This window comes from Pogonomyrmex barbatus, unplaced genomic scaffold (genome assembly GCF_055798465.1).
Source record: "Pogonomyrmex barbatus isolate J1 unplaced genomic scaffold, ASM5579846v1 scaffold11, whole genome shotgun sequence".
NCBI lineage: Eukaryota > Metazoa > Arthropoda > Insecta > Hymenoptera > Formicidae > Pogonomyrmex > Pogonomyrmex barbatus.
Window position 1 is genome coordinate 4,715,913 of NW_028297107.1, and position 18,834 is coordinate 4,734,746.

Consider the following 18,834-nt stretch of genomic DNA (forward strand, 5'->3'; position numbering starts at 1 on the left):
ATTTTTTCGGTCAACAATCGCGGATTGACTGATCTCCCAATTGTAAATCGCGATCGAGGGCATTTCGCACATGGATGTTAGAATCTCTGTGCGGTCTATAGGAATAGGAGCAAGGTTGAAACTTTTTGCGCCCGCCGATTTATTTATGCACGCGGGAGACTCGCGTGTTGTGCAATCAATTCCCGGTGCTATCCGAAGAGACTTGCGGCGCTTCGCCACGTCCCAAACCGGAAACGCTTTGCGCTTTAGCACTTTGGGTTTCCCTCCTGGTAGAAAAGCAGCTTAGAATCGATCGCGCGCCGGCAGTCTTGGTTAATTAACAGTTTAGATCGTATCTACGGAATGATCGATAAAAACGTGCTATTCCAGAAGCGTGCAAAGATGCTCCACAAACACCGGCGCAAATGCAAATGCATGAGAGAAAAGAAAAATAGCCGATGGGATTCTCTCTTACGGAATATATTAAGAGCCTCCTTCTCTCCTCGCTATCACATTTTCTGCTTGAGACCTTAGTTTTAATAATTAATTCAGCCTGGCGGTCACGGCGCAATCTCGAGGAGAATTTTCCACGCTAGATTTTCCGCTTGCGGCCGTTAATAAATTTCGCGTATGCACACCTCGGCCAATGTCTCGTTGCAAAATTCACACCTCTGCTTAAAAAAATTACGATTTCGAAAGGTGATTACGTTTTCATCGAGCACGGAGAGATAGAGAGGAGAGCTAAGAATCATCCCGTGCGAGATAAACTGCGAGCGCCATGTTAGTAGACCATAGTTTAATAATTGACCAACGTTCCAAGTGGCCATGAGGGTCGCATGCAGCCCTAATGAAGTTATTCTGAGTCTCGAGCTGTCCCGGTTTATAGTCACATAGCAGACACATCTATAACACGAATGAATAAAGAAAACTTTGTTAACCACGCATGACCGACTGACCAACTAACTCTCGTTAACAATTCGCGTTTCGTCTCTAGACGGAGAATTATATACCTCACGACGTTTCCATCCCGCTGACGGGGGATAGAAAGCAAGAATACAACCGTTAACTACTTTAAATCGACTTTAAATGCGTCGATCGTCACGCGCTTAATCGACTCTAGTCGCGATTTCTCGGAAGGCAGCTCGTATACTACGTCATCCCCTCCCCTGGAAATCACCCCTGGTAAACCAGCGATTAAATGAAGAAAGTCCGTTCTAAGGTGAAAATCCGTTTCGAGACGGGCGAACAGATCCGCGTAGACAAAAGATGACTCGATGGATTTCGGCGGTATCTCGCAGGGTGATACAGCGCACGCGAGGCAATATGGGGGTGCGATTAATCACGGCGAGCGTTATTAATTGACGCGGGTGCGAACGGTCAATCCGGGCTAACTGACTCCGATTAGCGATTTTAGCTGCCTCATTCCAGATCATAGTTGTACCGTGACGAGGGGAACGGAAAGGGGTCGTGGGGAGGGGAAGGGGGCGAGCGAGGGGGAAAGGAGGGAATGAAAAATACTTGGACGGTCGATTAATCAACGTTGGCGCAAACGGCTCGTAATCGCGCGTTTGCTCGTCATCGGTTCGCCAAGTTCGGGGTGCGCGGGTAGGGAGTCTTTATGGCGGAAACAAAGGGGGATTAGCGCGCAACGCGGATTACATCGAGCATGGATTTGCAGGGGGAGGGGGGAGAGAGAGAGAGAGAGAGAGAGAGAGATTCGCGTTAGATATTACGTTAGATTACGGCTTCGTCTTACGGCTCTGACGTGCCGCGAGAAGTTTCAAAGGGTAATATAATTTTCATCAGTGACGACGAGCGGGGGCGGGTTCGCGAAACTCGGACTGTACCGCAACTCGGACGGGGGACGGGGGTGCGCCGCGAAACCGCCAAAGTCCCGTATTGTCCACGACGTTAACGTTGAATCGTTATCCGGAATGCGATATAGCGAAAAGTCCCGGAATGGCTTAATATCTCGGAAACGGGGAGAGAACCCGTTCGGAACTCCGATTCGGTGAGAGCCGTTCCGCGAGTAAAAAGGAGGAAAATATTACATGAGGTGTCCCAGATTTTTGCGCCCCGCCTGCCTTTCGAGACTCGGTAGGTTTTTAGGCAAACTTTTGCAGCCAATATTTTTCCTCCGGAAAAACCCAATTGGCGCGTTTGCTTCTCCAAGGTATTGGAACGGGATTTTTACATTTTTAAAAATCCTGATGAACGAAACGTGAATATTTATAATACGCGCTCGCTATATATGTATAAAAAAAAAATTACGATGCGCCGGGGGTTATCTCCGACGTGCTGAAAATGCATCGGAGGGTTAAACGAATTGGCACTGCGCTGAGCTCGATTAAATTATTGTTGAATTTATATTCGTTCCATCGCGAAGCCCTCGCTCGCTCGCTCGCTTACAACGTAATAAATGCGAGAGCGATGACAATAGTCCCTCCCTCCTCGTCTTTACAATGTAATAAGCGTGAAAGTGGTGATAAAAATTTCCACCCTCCTTCGTTTCTTTCACGTGAGTCTCACGAAGAAACGAACGAGGGTTCGCAAGCCCTAATCGGAAGCATGAAACACGAGCGCGGTAAAAGAATCGAGAAACTTGACACGTCATCGATATCGATCTATCCATCACCCGATTATTTATTACTCATTACTAGCGTTTCTGTGCTGTAAATTATTAACTTCATTAACATTGTAATTTATGATCCCTTCATGCGAAAGGGTATGGTTTTACCCTCCGGTTAAGAGTTGAAGGGTCTATCTTGAAAGATTATCCTTCAAGAGTGGCAGAAAGGCACGCTGTACTGCCCGCACAATTTAATCCTCATGAAAATTACTCCTGCACAACACGCACGGATAATATTTACAGATTTAGATATTATATTATATACTTTGTATATGAGAGGTGAAAACGATAGAATTTCGACGACTCCGATTTCCTTTCGCGCTATCAGGATGAATTATTTTTATGCCGCTCGTTATCGTAATCTCATCACGTCTCTACAGCCAACCTATCGATTCTCGAACTCATGCATTTTTAAAATCATATTTCAAAATAAATTTCGTAAAATTTCATCTCGAAATTCTTCGCGAGCTTATCGAAATTAAACCGGTTCCAATCTCCGATGATTTCACGACCGGTGGCTCGTGAAAAATAGAAAGCGTTCCTCTCGCGCGGAGGAGGAGTGGAGCTCTCCGTCTCGTTACCTTCACGTTTCGCACGCATCCCTCGCGTGCAATTACATCCTCATAATTCATAATCCAACTCGTCATTATTCAGCGCCGGAATTCAGATTCGCGCTCGCGAATTAAGAGCCCGTGCTGTTAATTAATCTTCGAGGTCCACACGGCACAGTTAGGATTATTTAATTAGTAGGATCATTATTTAACGAAAAAGGAAATCGTAGTGCCGCATTCAACGTTACAATGCCGACCAGAATCTCGCGAATCTCTCGCGAACAATTCCCCGATCCTCTAATTATCATCGCGAGGGTGGTGCGCGTGTTCACTCGTACCTATTCGTATGCGTGTCGATCTGACATCGTGCGGACTTTTATCTTCTCCATCTGTCGCACGGCACATCTGTGTCTAACAAACGTTACAATGTTTTCTCATATGTATACTAAACATCAACTGTGTTTTAAGGCCATTTTATGGGGAGTCGCGCGGAATCGCATTGCATCAGCGAAAACCATCCCTTCGTCCCTTTTGCTTCTCTCCTTTTCCTTCCTTCCCCTCCTCCCTCTTTCGCCCTTCATGTCTCCCTCGCAATTCTCCGACTGAAACTCGATACGATTGCGATCCCGTTTCACATCGTCATCGAAGATTGATACCGGGTATAACTCCAGCGAGCTCAATTCTCGTCCGTTGTCGGGAAAATAAACCTTACGGCTATCGCGACGTCTCCGTTCCCGCGGCAAAAAAAAAAAATAAAGCAAAAAGAGAGAGAGAAAAGCACGTAGGTATCATTTTCGCGTGTAGCGATGTTTGATCTCGCGAAAATTGCAACGGTCTCGCGATCTTCGATCTCGGCACGAAACTATGAAATAGCGACCGCCCCGCTTTTTTTTCCGTTGCAATTTCCTTCTTGCACGATTAACGATAACGAGGCGAATTGAGAGCACTTTTTCCGCGTAGATTCTTTCTTTCTCGTGAATATTTCACGATAATCATTAATTGCAAATGTGTTTATTATCCCGGCCGATCGAGGCTAAATTCCTCTGTCCGTTTCCTTTGGATCTTAAAATATGGATTTTCTTATTCCTGGCAATCTTAACAAAAGAAAAAAAAAAAGAAAAAAAAGAAAGATAAAAAAATTACATGAGTAATACAGAAGGATGAAATTATAGTCGCTGCGGTACGGAATCTATCCCATTTTATCGCGCAACATTATTTCTCGTCCTTGACGCGTGCGGTAACCGAACGCTATATGCCTGTATAGCGACCTTAAATATAGATAAATGATAAAGAGCAAAACTGCCGTTTCTTATTGTCGGTTTGTAAATAGGTTCCGTAATATTACGTGTAACATGACAATTTTCCACGTGTAACACGCGCCGCGATGGAATTAACACGGTCTCTCTCTCGGGAGTACGTTAACTGTACGATAATTGCTGTACGATAGTTACGCGCACGGGGAACGCAGTCTTAAGACGAACACTCACGGTGGAAAAGAGACGTACGATTTTCCTTTATTTCCTCCTTTTTTTTCCCCTCTATTTCCTTTCGTGCCGCTCGAATCGGTACGCAGTGCCGGTAAATTTCGCTCCCTCGCGGCGTTAAACGTCACACTCTGTAAATCTAACCGGCTGGCCGAAATCTACTTGCACGGGGTAATTATTTGGTGGTATCGTTTATTTCATCGTACAAAAGACGACCTCGTTCTCCCTCCTTAGATCTGCGAAAGCAAACATGATTCGGCAGACTGAAACACATACTTCCTGTTTTCCAACGTCCCGATAAAACGAGAAAAATACATAAATTAAAAATTAAAAAAGGATAAAAAATATAAATTATAATCGACAATAATATATATTTTTTTATATAATAGTGCAATCAATACGTTATGTATATATATATATATCTGTATGTGTGTGTATGTATATATATATATATATATATATATATATATATATATATATATATATAGAATGTCAAGTTAATATTTACACTATATACTCCTACTAATTTTTGCGGATCCGTGTGTTCGCACAAGAATGCATCGTGTGCTCTTAATCTACCTAGCTTCTTTACCGCACCGGTATGGGGCTATGGCAACTAACGTAATAATGGCAAGTACTTGCTGACGGGAAATCGAGGGAGCCGAGACTTGACTTGGCGGTGCAAGTACAGACTTTGTTAAATGGAGCGATCCAGGAGTCGCGATAGATCGATAGATCAGAAGGCAGATTCATCTCGCATTGCGCCACACTGACGTTGCGCGTTCGAACCCAAATAAATCTTACGCCTGACGTTTTTTCCCTCTTGCGAATAAAGATATTTCCAGACGAGTTCGAGTTAGGCGAGGCACTAATTGCAATACGGCGGGACGCCGATTATCCGGATATAAAACAAGGAGGAGAAGGAGGAGCCTATATGACACACCTGCTATCGATTATGCCCGCGCCAGGCGTTTTTTTACATAAAGAAAAACGTAAACAACGTATAATATCAAAAATACAAAACAATCATGATATAAATATAAAAAATATCCATATAAATATTCGCATAAAGCATTTTTCATATGAATATAAAAATACAGCTTTTTCGGTGTGGTATAAGATAAACAATTTTCTCTGCGTTTTTTTTTTTTTTTTTTTTAAAGTTGTTTTTCACGGGAGAGAATCGACATTCGGGATAATCGGCGTCCGGGACAATTGACATTTTGCCGTAGGGCATTTCGAGGCCCCGACTTATGCGAAATGCGCTCATTGCACGACTAAGCCGATTAATTCTCGACAATCCGGCACGGATACAATCAACGTAATCGTCACGCCGCTTGCACTCGCTTTGCGTCTAGACCTCGCTGTCACCGGACAGTTTTTTCCCATTGTTCTCTTTCCCCTTTTTCTCGTGATGCAAAACGCGGCTCGCGGCTCTAGTCACCCTTGAGATTTCTTTCGCAAACGCAATCGCGCGAAGCTCGGAAGGATCGCGTCACTTTGGTGAGCGCGTGCGATATAAAAGCTCTATTTAGCGTCAGCGGATCTTACACGCGGAACTGTGAAAATGACAAACACAACTGCGGAAGGGCGGGTGGGTCCCTCGGGAAGGGATGGAGATTTGCTATTGCTGTGATCGAGGTCTCTTATCTCTAATACATTCAACAACTAGAAACAGAGAAACACTGGAATCGTGCCGCAGCCGAATATGAGTCTTGACCCATGCGCGTGTACGTATCGTATGTGGAAGTTCTCTGTGCAAACCTATTTTTTTTTTTTTTACCTATCTCTCGCGTCTGGTGTGTACGTGTGTGTGTGTGTGTGTGTGTGTGTGTGTGTGTGTGTGTGTGTGTGTGTGTGTGTGTGTGTGTGTGTGTATACGTGTTCCTCCTTTCTCTCCCACTTTTCTCGCTTTTTTCCTCTTTTTTTTTTTGAAGTTTTAGGTCACGAGGGTGTAAGCCGTAAAACGCGTACGCTCGAGCAAGGCGGAGTGTGGAAGCAGTCGGGAAGTTATTATACGAGTCCACGAATCGCTCGCCGCTTGCTTGCTGCCTCGTCCTACAACGTACATACATATATACACGGCTGCTGCGCAAAAACAATGTGTTCGAAACATTACTCAACATACATACTTAGGGGAAACTGTACGGAGAAAAAGAATTCGCTGACACGGTCGAATTTGTCACTGTCGCGACGCAGTTTTCGTTAGTTATTATGTTATGGGCGGCAAAAAGAGACTTGCCGTGGGACAGGCCGATCCTACTCGGAAACAACCCTTTGCGGATTATCGTCGTTCTAGATTACAGATTACGAAATAATTACAGTATTATCGAGGCACTTTCGCTACGTCAGCAATGTATTTATGTCAGCCTGATATTTTTCAAGTCTTTCTAGAAGATGTTCTCATGTCCTGCCGCAAGTTTTCGTCAACATAACAGTTTCATACAATATTCAAAGACTGATTATTAATGTCGTATCAATGTCGTAGAGAACGGTAGATTTAGAGGCGAGTTTTGCTGAATCGCCATATAAATAGCAGCAGTGACAGTTTCGCTGTGACGGGGAAGTTCCTTTTCTCATTTTTTGTGTGTGTGTGTATGTGTGTGTGTGTGTGTGTGTGTGTGTGTGTGTGTGTGTGTGTGTACGTATGTGTACAAGGGGGTAGAAATCGCAGAAAAATGCTCCCCTCGCGTATTCGAAGGGAAAAACGGCTCCGCACGGACGATGATAAATTTATACTTCCGAGGGTTTCGTTTTATTCTCCCTCGGAAGAGAGATGAAGAACGCGAGCGCGTACACGGGCGCACGCGATTCTCCGTCTCGACTGCTTGTCTAAAAAAAAATAAATAAAAAAAAAAAAAATAAAAAGAGATAAATGGAAAGAACTTATTTACATATACATATATCTCTCTGTACAAAACATACATGTATACATAATAAAATGAATCGGCCCAAAGATAACGCAGAGTATCCAGTGTTCTAATTCAATCGATAATTTATACAGCCCGGCAAATAATTTGATAAATTTCTACATCGCACGTCCAATTTAGAGAGCGGCGTAAACTCTGATCGATAATTCCAACTGAAAGAAGGAAAACCAGAAAGGCGAACCCGATTACGTGTAACTGCAATATACACAATCGCGTGCTGTGCCATCCGTTGCATCGCCGCATTCTTCTGCAGTTTCTCCGCTTGAAGTGTCGAACAAGAAAAGATCCACGAAATTCATCAAATGAACAATTATTAAACAAAACAACAGACCATACAATATATCACTCAAGAACCCAAAGATTCGATATACAATCTTATTTTTGCCCGATTTTCTTTTTTAAATTTAATGCGACACACACGTGAAAAGTGCCTTTCACTTTGATAACATCTCCTCCCATTCAGTACTATTTGTGAACATATACATACCATATGTGTATGTGTATTTGCGTATATGCATGCATGATCGTGTATATGTACATATATATATGATCATACGTATACATATATTATGTAAATATGTATACATATATACGTATATATACATGTATGTATACATCTAATATGCTATCCTCCTGAGTCGATAAGCTGAAAGGCAATTTTCATGCGTCTCCTTGCCGTATACGACATACAAAAGATACCATATACACATAGAGTAACGAATTATGTTGTTTCGAAATTTCGAACAAAATTCGCAATAATGATGCCTCATTGGCAGTCCGCTCTTCTCTACTTATCTATATATGTATACCATTTGCGTAAATAAAGGTGATTTCGGTCTAAAATTATATCGCTAATAGGCGCTTCCTTTTCTCGCACGGGAGCGCGCGCGCCGCTCCCGGAAAAATTACATATTACAATAAGGTAATTAGATTTCTTTTATCCACTAACGTAATAATTAAAAAAATCTGATTACTCTGAAAAATTCGAGATTATTTTTTAAAAACTGTTCCTCGGACAGTACATCATCTATTTCAAGCGCTTAACTGCTTCCGTTTTCTTTTCTTTTTCACTGGTATACACCGACGTAACATTTCCACGTCTGCACACCTTTCTTTCACTCTTTTCCTTTATGATTTTAATTTCGTTTCTTTTTTTATTATCCCGTTCTTATTATGCACTTCGCCCGCGTAGGGCAACTTAGGACCATCACATAATTCATCATCGCGACTAATCGAAATCGTTATGCGTTAATTACGAGGTATGTTTACGTCGAAAAATTAGCAGCACGTTTATTTTTATTTTGATTATTCCACCTGTGAGTTTTGTATATCACATATTTTAGACATTTGTTCCGGTGTATCAGATCTTCATGTTGGTTTGCCGGCCTCTTGGTTCCTCTTTTTCTTTCTTCTCGAGATTTGTACCACGTGGATTCGTTAGATCGTATATTAACGAAATTGCACTTAATAGCATGTAAAAATGACATTCCGTGATCCATTTGGTTTACGATCCTTTATCTTTCTTTCTTCTTGCGTGAAATGATTCAACGTTTTCAGTTTTGCAATTCCAAGCGTGGCACTCAATACACGCACTGTTTGCATCCTTTTTTATACACTGGATTAAGTTCTTTTTTTATTAACTGTGCCGAGTGCAAATTTTATTTATATTTATATTTATGTTGATTCTTTTTATTACGGATTAATGCTTTTCTGCTCGAGAGTAAATAACATAATTGTATTATCTACTCTCAGCGTACGGCTTCGCGTTCGATATACACAATTTACATTCCGGATACATTTCACACTGTGCGAACTTACATTCGTCTTATCTATGTTATCGGGGCTTAAAGTTTTAAGCAGTTCGAGCATATTTCGAGACACCAAGTATCATTATGGCGTATACACAGGTTTCTTTTCTTCCTTTTGTTTTTTTACAGCACTGCACTCTTGTTATATGAATATTTTAGAGATTTCAGAACCTCGATAAAAAGGATCGCGTGAAAAGTTTGGTTTACGATTATCCTAGTGTTTCCCTCGTTTAAACATTTAAATTAATTTGATATATCTAATATTATACTGTGTGTTTTACACATGAGGGCTTTTCTTGTTATTTTATTACTACCGCTTCTTGGCGATCAATTGCCGAGTTCTTCATTAGTTTGGACCACAGAAAGAAACAATTATTCTTTTTAAAAATCTTTAACAAGAACCAATCCAAATGAAACAACACTCGCAATAAAATTAATATAAGATAGACCGAATAATATATAATATAAATCGAAATTATTATCTAATAATTTTAATAGCAGATGAAAGATAACTGACTTGATTAAATGCTCAGAATAAGATGTGTATAAATTAACGAGTAAATGATCTAATACACACATTATTGTATTATCCGCATGATGTACATAATGTAACAAGCGCCAATATAAAAAGGAAATAAAAAAGAAAAGAGAAAAAAAGTTCAAGTCAATACACGGGGCAATACACGGGGTACAAGATCGGCAATCTCGAAAATCTAAGAAAAATAAACGAGAATAATATTATAATATCATTAAGAAGTAATACTATCCACACATACTCAAATTTCGCCATAATATATCACATATTAACAATAAAAACAAAATATCCTCGCAATAAATAGAATTCTTTGTTTAAAGAATAACAATTATGATATAATGACGAGAATATGAAGTAAAGAATATAATAAAGAACTCGGCAACGGATTTACTGCGCTGTGCTCGCAATATTACTGGACTTACGAATCTAAACATTGTTTGATTGTTTAAATTACTTTAGGTTAGTTCCTAGTTGACCATAAGTGTATGCGATTCCATAGGTGCCGCACTATCGTACAATGTATCCGTATCTTGTGTAGGTTCACCCTGCAGTTGACACTGATTGCTCAATGTTCCGGCACCGCAATCGCAAAAGAATCTAGAAATATTAATATGCATACAATTACGTTATAATTATTATCCATTTATGGCGGACATATATTAAAAAACACATCAAATCAAACGAGTGAGCTCACCGATCGTGTCTGATGAATTCTACATCATGGCCAGCGTGACAAGTTTTTATACAGTTAACGCATATCGCGTTCCGATCCGTCGTGTTGCACGTTTGACAACGGTAAAAATCGTGCATCGGGAAGGAAGTGTATGAAGAGATTTTGTATAAACACTGACCATTTCCAACCGCTTTCTCCACTGCGTCTTGGTTATTGAATATTTTATTGCCTAAAAAGAGAGATGACAAATGCGGTTTTTTCTTGTTAAGAACACTGGCGACTCGTCACCGAAATGAATATTTACCTCTAGTCGTTGGTTGCACCCCGCTCGCTAGACATAGACCGCCGAATCGATTATTGAATATTTGATTGAATTCCAGGGTGGCGGTGGCATTGTTAGTTATTTCGACGCCGGCTGCCAAACCATCGAATATTCGGTTCCTCCTCAGGATAGGCTGCGATTGCGTAGATATAAGCACACCCGCTTGCGCATTGCGAAATATATCGTTCTCCTCCAAAACACCTGTATCGAGGCACGTGAGAATCACGATTTGTATCTACTTTTCAATACTCAATAACCATCTATTTGTATAATTTTTAAATTGGAACAATAATGCTCAATTGCTTGCAATGTATTTTAATATAAAGTTTTTTTTAACATAAGTTAAAATAAGTTAACATAAGTTTTTTAACATAAGTTAACATAAGTTTAGTAAAAACGGTCAAAATATATTAATTCTTTATAACTTTGAATTCATATATCCATATTTTCAACTTCAATTTTATTTTACATAAATTAATATAGCATTTTATATTATATTCTTTGATAACCAAATAATATCTTATAATAAAAAAAGAATCAAGTCTTACATATCAGGAATCTGATTTTTATAATAAAATATTTAAAAGTTAAGAACTGTCAGTTTATATTTCATATTAATATTTACTAGTTACAGTTATGTAAATCTTTTCAAGCATAAAAAAAATTTGTATTATAAAGAATTAACTAAATTTCAAGAGAAAAATTGATTATAAAAAGAATTTTGCTGCTCATGTAACACCTATTGTTAGTCAGTGACCGGAAAGTTATTATTAAATTTTTGTTGAAAAGAGAATTCTTTACCTTTGCCCCCGTTAAATATACAGATTCCTCCGTCTCGTCCATCAAATATTTTGTTCCTTTTAAGAGTTGGATTGCTATCTGTTTTAATCCAAACGCCGGCCATTGCATTATCGAAAATCTCATTTTGTTCGAGTAAGCCTAAGCCACTATTATACACAAGAACGCCACCGTTTTGTCCTCCCCATATCTTATTACCGCGTATTACCGGATTACTGCCAGTCCTAGATTAATAAGAAACATATGTTCAGCTGATTTTCTTACTGCTATACGTCAATTACACGTCAAAACTATTGGGTCTACGATCTGCCAGTCTTTCAGAAGTATGAATTACCTTATTTGTACTCCCGAATATAAATGATTAAAAATATCATTGTCCTCCAGTTTCCCATGGCCGTTATCATAAAAATATACGCCGACCTGCTTGCCACTATGAATGCGATTTCGCCTTAAAACTGGTGTCGAACCCGTCGTGATCCATACACCTGCCAAAGTATTCGCATACACCTCATTCTCCTCTATCAGACCCTGTCCTTTCTCGTGCACGTAAATACCACCATGCTGGCCGTGGTGAATTTTATTGTGCCGAACGATCGGATCCGAATTTGTTCTGATTTGTATGCCAGCTAATGCATTACCATAGATGTTGTTATGCTCGATCAAACCTCTACCTTCGCCGAATATATACACTCCACCTTGATGGCCATTATATATCTCGTTTCGACGTATAGTCGGGTTCGAGTTGGACGTAATCCATACGCCAGCAAAATTATTCGAATGGATCTTGTTGTCGATGAATTGTCCGAGGCCATTTTCGTGAACGTATATACCACCGGTCTGGCCATGATGGATCTCGCAGTGAACAACAGTAGGATTAGCACCGGCTTTTACTTCGAAACCCGCTATCCGATTGTTGTGAATATCGTTAGCTTCGAAGTAACCAAGTCCGTTATCAAATGTAAATATTCCTACATCTCGACCATGATGGATATGATTTCGTCGCATAATGGGATTCGCATAATTCTTCACCCAGATACCGGCGAGAGCGTTTCGTGAGATCTCGTTATCCTCATACGTGCCTTGTGCATAATCGGTTACGTATAATCCAACATTCTCGCAATCCGATATGTCGCAATTCTTTACTAACGGATTGGCACCCACGCCTGATACGCAGACCGCTGCACCAACTAAAAATTGAAAATATATAACTTCAATAAATTTTGTTATAATTATTTTGGAATAAAGTACTTGGAAGTATTTGGAACTCGAGGATAATTCGTTATATTTTTTTCAAGTGTTGTAATACATATTGAATAATTATATATCTAGCAATCATTTTGTTCAAATTTAATTCTTTGAAAATTGAAGTTTTTAAATAAGTTTTGATAAGTTCTGAAATTTAAAAATTTTTTAAATCGATGACTTGTTCAATTCAATCTACAAGCATTAAGCGTACTTACCAACACTCGAGCTTCTGATAATACAATGATCGACGGTGGGACTGCAGTTCTCACCAACCTCCAGACAGTAATGTTTGTGATGGGGCACCGTGCTCGTGACATCAGGCGTGAATTTCAACGTGAGATGACCGGCGTAAGCGCGTTTCGCGCCTTCCACAAACATGACTGTAGACTCGCTCTCACGTTCCAGAATGACAGATTCTGCGACGTTGCCCGGTGCGGCGCCAATCAGCGCTACATCACTATCTATCACGAGAAATTCGCCTCTGTATGTGCCGGCGTGCAAAAATACCAAATGTTGCGGCGATGTGTCTTCTCCATTCGTCTGCGAATTGCTGTTGCAGCATCCCTGCCCGCCCGCAGCTGTAGCGCTACTGTTCGCCGAGGCGCTGCTGTTGCTTCTGTACTCGTCGACGTAGTCTAACGCGCCCTGGACTGTGTTAAAATATGGAAGATTACGGCCCTTAAACTTCAAGTCCTGAAAACCAGGCCGTACGTGCACGCCTCTGTATAGCTGCCTGAAACTCTCCTTCCACGGATTCTGGTACTCGGACTCGTCCGGCGATACAAACTCAAATTTACAGGGCGCTGGATTAAACAATGGCAGATCGTACTCATAAACCTGCTGATACAGGGACTTCCATAGCTCCGTGTCGTTCGCAATTGCTTGGAAACGTTTACAAACTTGCGACACTCGGCATAGATCTTGCTCCATGAGATAGTTGAATATCGTGAGTAGCACCTCATCCGGTAACTCGTATTGAAGATAATGCGCCGCCAGGTACGTGTTTATACCTGCCGCGAGAAATCAAGGTTAAGTCTGGCGGGATCAACGGAAATAAGTTTGAATCTTTAAAGATTAATGTATCTGACAAATGGAAATAAGGAAGCATATTAAAAATATTTTTACATTATGCTAGGCATTAATATTTATAGTGTACCCATTATTATATGCTAATCTTCTGCTTTTCAATACATAAAGCAATTTCTAATTCAAATCGTCCGACATTAACAGTCGCTCTGAGACGTACCGTCCGTAGACAGGGAACACGTTCGCCTCGGTCGCTTCCTGGCCGGTAAGGATGACGAACCGAAGGTCGCAGCAATGCTGCTGCCACCCGATGGAGGCAGGGCCGAACTCGTGCCAGGCGCCGGATCCGGATGAGGTGGACTTTTACGTCTGAGGTCGTACGGTGACGAGTGGGATTGAGGTGACGGCGAAGGTGCAGCAACCCCGGATACATTAGGGGACGAGCCTCGTCCACCACTTCCTCCGCCTCCACCGCCAACTCCACCTCCCGGAAGGATCTGATTGGACGCTGGACACGGCAGGTCGCATGGCTCGGCTAAAAAGATAAAACCTAATCGTTAGATAAAAGAAAGGCAAGGAGGAAAGAAAGTAAACACTTTCGAAATCTATCTGATAGAAAATAGAATCTTTTGTTCTTTGAAAAGGAAAATGCTTTAGAGAAGAAGTCATTCTCTCTCTCTCTCTCTCTCTCTCTCTCTCTCTCTCTCTCTCTCTCTCTCTCTCTGTAAATAAGAATAACACTTGCACATTTAATACGGTAAATAGTAAACAAAAAATAGCTGCATTTGTACACCCATTCATTATCCGTTGCATAATTTATAATAAATCGAGGACCATTAGAAAAATTTACATAAACACAAAGTGACCCTGTTTAACAAACGCCGAGACACAATTGTCAAGTAATGTCGCAAGCGTGCGCAGGAGAATTCATTGATAAGGAACATTGCAATTATGATTTCAATGTAACATTATACAAGTTCAATTACAATGCGCGATGACGAAATCATGAGCAACAGAAGTGGCACGTGTGAGACATTGCTCTTTTTCTTAAATCAAATTCAAATTTGTTAAGATTGTAAGAGTAGGCGGTGTATCGTCCAATAAAATTTGATACGTCGCATGTTCCTCTGTTTCATGACGCGCCTCCGTAAAACTCCGAACGCGACGAACGTCATCAATTAGGCTAGTGGGCACATAGAAAAACAATTTTAAAAATAAGCGAGTCAGTCAATCAAATTGAGAATTATCGAAAAAAACGCAAGATTATCATTTTAAAACTCTTAGCTTTAAGCTTGCTTCTTTTATCATTACATTGTACCGAGCTAAAATTTTTTTTCTTATTTTTACTTTAAATATACATCTACTTTAAGCACAAGTATACACTAGTTCAGCTACAAAAACAGATCAATTGATCGAGCAATTTGCTTACTATGTTTTTTCTACGTGCCACTAGTCTTAATCTCCGTTTCTCGCGGAACCGAAATTCATTCACATCGGGTGTCAAAGTACAAAAAGTTGGGCTCGGCGGTTTCTCCACTGGTTACGGAATTATCATCGCTCGCGTCGACGGACGCCGCGATATCAAGAACGAATCGTTGTGTGCGCGCGCGCGCACGCACGCTTCCATTCTGTCTGATCAGTAAACACCGCCTTGACGTTTCACTTTCTAGCTGGTAACACACGCGGCGACGGCGACGATGACGATGACGATGACGGTGACGACGGTGATGGCGACGACGATGGCGACGGACATGGGAGGGCGCTACTCGTGGGATCTACGAGATGCGCGATTTCGGGGGGCCGGGGATATATTCTCGATCACGTTTCCGGGTCACGCCGAGTCCTCTCGCGAAAGTGGAGCACCGGTAATTCATCACTCAAAACGCACTGGCGGCGCCGATATCGCGTAACAGACGTCAGATCCTCTCTTTCCTCCTACTCCTCCTTCTCCTTCTCCTTTCTCCTTACTCTCCTTCTGTGAAAGAGCTCCTTTAAAGATCTCGCTTCCCGCATGAACACCGTGGGCGATTTAATTTCGACGATCTTGAACCGCTCGAGCATCCAGTGTTGAACCGATAACAAAGTTTTATCAAACATTATTATTTTTAATCTTATTTAATGTCACTTTAACGATATTCACCAAATTAAATACCTAAAAATGTTAATAATATCAATAATTTGTAATATATATTTGTAATATACATTCCAGAGCACATATAATTAATTAGTGCTTTCTATTTATTAAGAATATCAGATATCATCCCGAGGAACCAATTAAATCTCAGCCTCAAACAACAATAACAATTAAACCTCTCCAAGTATCTAAATATCAAAACATCGATAGACTCGAAAGTATTTGTTCACTGGTCCTTCCAGTCGGCCTCTGTCGCCGTTTGTTCTCTCGCTCTCCTCTCTCTCCATTTTCTCTTCGTTCTCTCTCTCTCTCTCTCTCCCTCTCTCTGTCTCTCTCGGACTACTGGAAAATTCGGCAGCGATCGACGTGTACCTCGCAAGCTGCGCCGCCGTTCCAGCTGGATCACTCACGATTCGGAAAGGAGAAAGAAAGAAAGAGAGAAAAAGAGAGATAAAAATGAAGAGCACTCCAAAGAGAGGGCGACTCCAGAGCCAGCATTCCGACGGACTGATCGCGAAGTGGAGATCGCGAATCGATAAGATCGGCCCGCGAGACGTATGGTACCCACTTGCACGAGGGAGCACACAAAAGCAAAGCGTTCTCCAACGGAGCGGGATGCCTCATTCCGTCGCGAGATATTGCGTTACAACGAGGGTCGTGTTCCCTCGACAGTGTCACCGTAGGGTCGTTCAACCCTTATTATATTATAGCTCGCAACAACCGATTTTACAATATTATATATATATATATATATATATATATATATATATATATATATATATTGTGTGCGTGTGTGCGTGCGTGTGCACGCGTCGTGTAAAAAAATATACACACATACATACACATCAATTGCAAGAGTTCATCCGTTTTTTTTATCGACGAATATTCGACGCTCTTCCTCCTCTTTTTCTATCTGCGAGCATCAAAATTTAAACAAGCGCTCGTTCAAGGCTGCCAGGATCGTGAACTGTGAATTTCAACGATCCGTTTATTCACCATTGTTTACCGGGACGCCGCGTTCCACGATTCAACGGAGAAAGACGGATAAAAAAAGAAGAAAAAGGGGGAAAAAAAAGAGGAAAACGAAATGTTGCAATCTCTGGGTCCACGACTGTATCGTGGATGCGCAGCCGCCAATCAGAAATTATCCATAAATACTGAAAAGCAATATGGCCGTTAGTAGCTGCCAATCGGCAAATTGCCGACAGATCCGAAAAAAAAAAAGCGATTTATGAAATTGGATGATCCAGAGGCGAAGAATTAGGAACGGACGATAAATGACGAAACAACAATCAAGGGAATGGACATTAACTATCAATAAAGCAACTATCATTTGGCATTAATCACGCGTTCCTAATTTACATTCTCTTTCTCTCTCTCTCTCTCTCTCTCTCTCTCTCTCGTTACAGAGATAGACAGTCACGACTAGACAGAGTAGCGGCTTGACAGCTTTGCTCATCGAGAGAGTCAACGAGTGCACACTCGACGCTACATAACCTTAGTTGCAGCCTGCTCGAAAATAATCGAAAGATCGACTCAAAGGATCCATATGCAGTCGCGTGCATTCAGAAGAGAGACAGCTTTTCTACCTTAATAAAATTCTTATCTTATAATGATTAAATCCAATCCGTTTGAATCAACCTTTTCTTTTCACCATTTCCACTAAGCGCACAATCCGAGATCGTCTCCTAAAACTGTCTCCTCTGCGTTGCTCCATGTGAGACGAAGGTACACGAAGTTTTCGAATGGAAGGAAATTCCAGAATTTTCTGAAAACTAGGGATCGTAGGAGAGAAAGGGAGACAGTTATGTCCCTCAATCCCGGTTTAATTTATTTTATTCTTTGTCTCTTTCTAATTCTAAAAAAAGATAAAAGAAGCGAGTTAAGTCAAGAGCAAAGTTAATTCACATTAGACGTTGACGGATCTTGAGGGAACGCAAGATCACGACGGGAAAGAATCGCGGAGGGATGGGCGGATGGGAGAAGCGAGAGGGCGAGCAGGAAACGCGGACGCGTGTCGTGCGGACGACGCGTGTGTGCACAGCATACGTCGGCACACGGAGCAGAGACAAAGGCACGACGGAGATGGCGGCGTCGACGCTCGGGAATCGCTGACGGCACGGAAACTCTCGGCCAGGATTTTCTCGGACGCTTTTTCCTCGAGCAAGTCAAAGCAACGACATCCTGAATTGAGTCCCGATCGACGATGGGGATCTGTCTTTGTCTCCGTCTCTCACTTGCTCTCGCACACACGTTCGCTCGCTCTCGCTCGCTCGTACGCTCGTTCGTTCACTCGCTCTTACTCCGTCGCTCTCGTCACACGCACGCTCGCAGGCTCGCAGGCTCGCAGGCTCGCAGGCTCGCTCGCTCGCTCGCTCGCTCGCTCGTTCGTTCGTTCGTTCGTCCGTCCGTTTGTTCGTTCGTTCATTCGTTCACTCACTCGTTCGCTTACCCGTAGTTCTCGACGGCAAAGGGATCCTGTTTGCATTTTTTCGACGCGACCTCCGCACGTAGCTGCGCGACGACGAGAACGACGCGCTCGGCATCTTCGTGTCGTCGGCGGCCCTCGGCGGTCGTCCTCGTGTCCGTCCTCGTTGCCGTCGTTGTCCTCCTCCTTCTCCTTCTTCCTCTCCTCCTACCTCTCCTCCTGCCGCTCCTCCTGCTTCACCTATTTCACTCGCGATCGCGATCCGTCTCGTCGCACTTCCCGACTACAGAGG

General features: G+C 41.9%; 1 protein-coding gene across 1 annotated transcript; it reads right to left on the reverse strand.

Moving 5' to 3' along the window:
- Positions 1 to 7,251: 7,251 nt before the first annotated feature.
- FBXO11 (F-box protein 11) lies at positions 7,252 to 18,703 on the reverse strand. Its single transcript, XM_089071180.1, has 8 exons — positions 18,567 to 18,703; positions 14,201 to 14,515; positions 13,170 to 13,964; positions 12,044 to 12,896; positions 11,713 to 11,933; positions 10,894 to 11,112; positions 10,611 to 10,818; positions 7,252 to 10,513 (listed from the first exon to the last, which is right to left on the reverse strand). Exons 1-8 carry the CDS (start codon positions 18,658 to 18,660, stop codon positions 10,384 to 10,386), a joined length of 2,835 nt encoding a protein of 944 aa, XP_088927306.1. The 5' UTR covers positions 18,661 to 18,703; the 3' UTR covers positions 7,252 to 10,383.
- Between the last annotated feature and the right edge of the window lie 131 nt (positions 18,704 to 18,834).

Excerpts from the sequence above, each read along its gene's own strand:
- FBXO11 (XM_089071180.1), bottom strand. The coding sequence starts at position 18,660 with ATGCCGAGCGCGTCGTTCTCGTCGTCGCGCAGCTACGTGCGGAGGTCG. Across the intron at positions 14,516-18,566 it reads TTTGCCGTCGAGAACTACGG|CCGAGCCATGCGACCTGCCG; the intron begins GTAAGCGAACGA and ends TTATCTTTTTAG. Across the intron at positions 11,113-11,712 it reads TATATTTAACGGGGGCAAAG|GTGTTTTGGAGGAGAACGAT; the intron begins GTAAAGAATTCT and ends GCCTCGATACAG.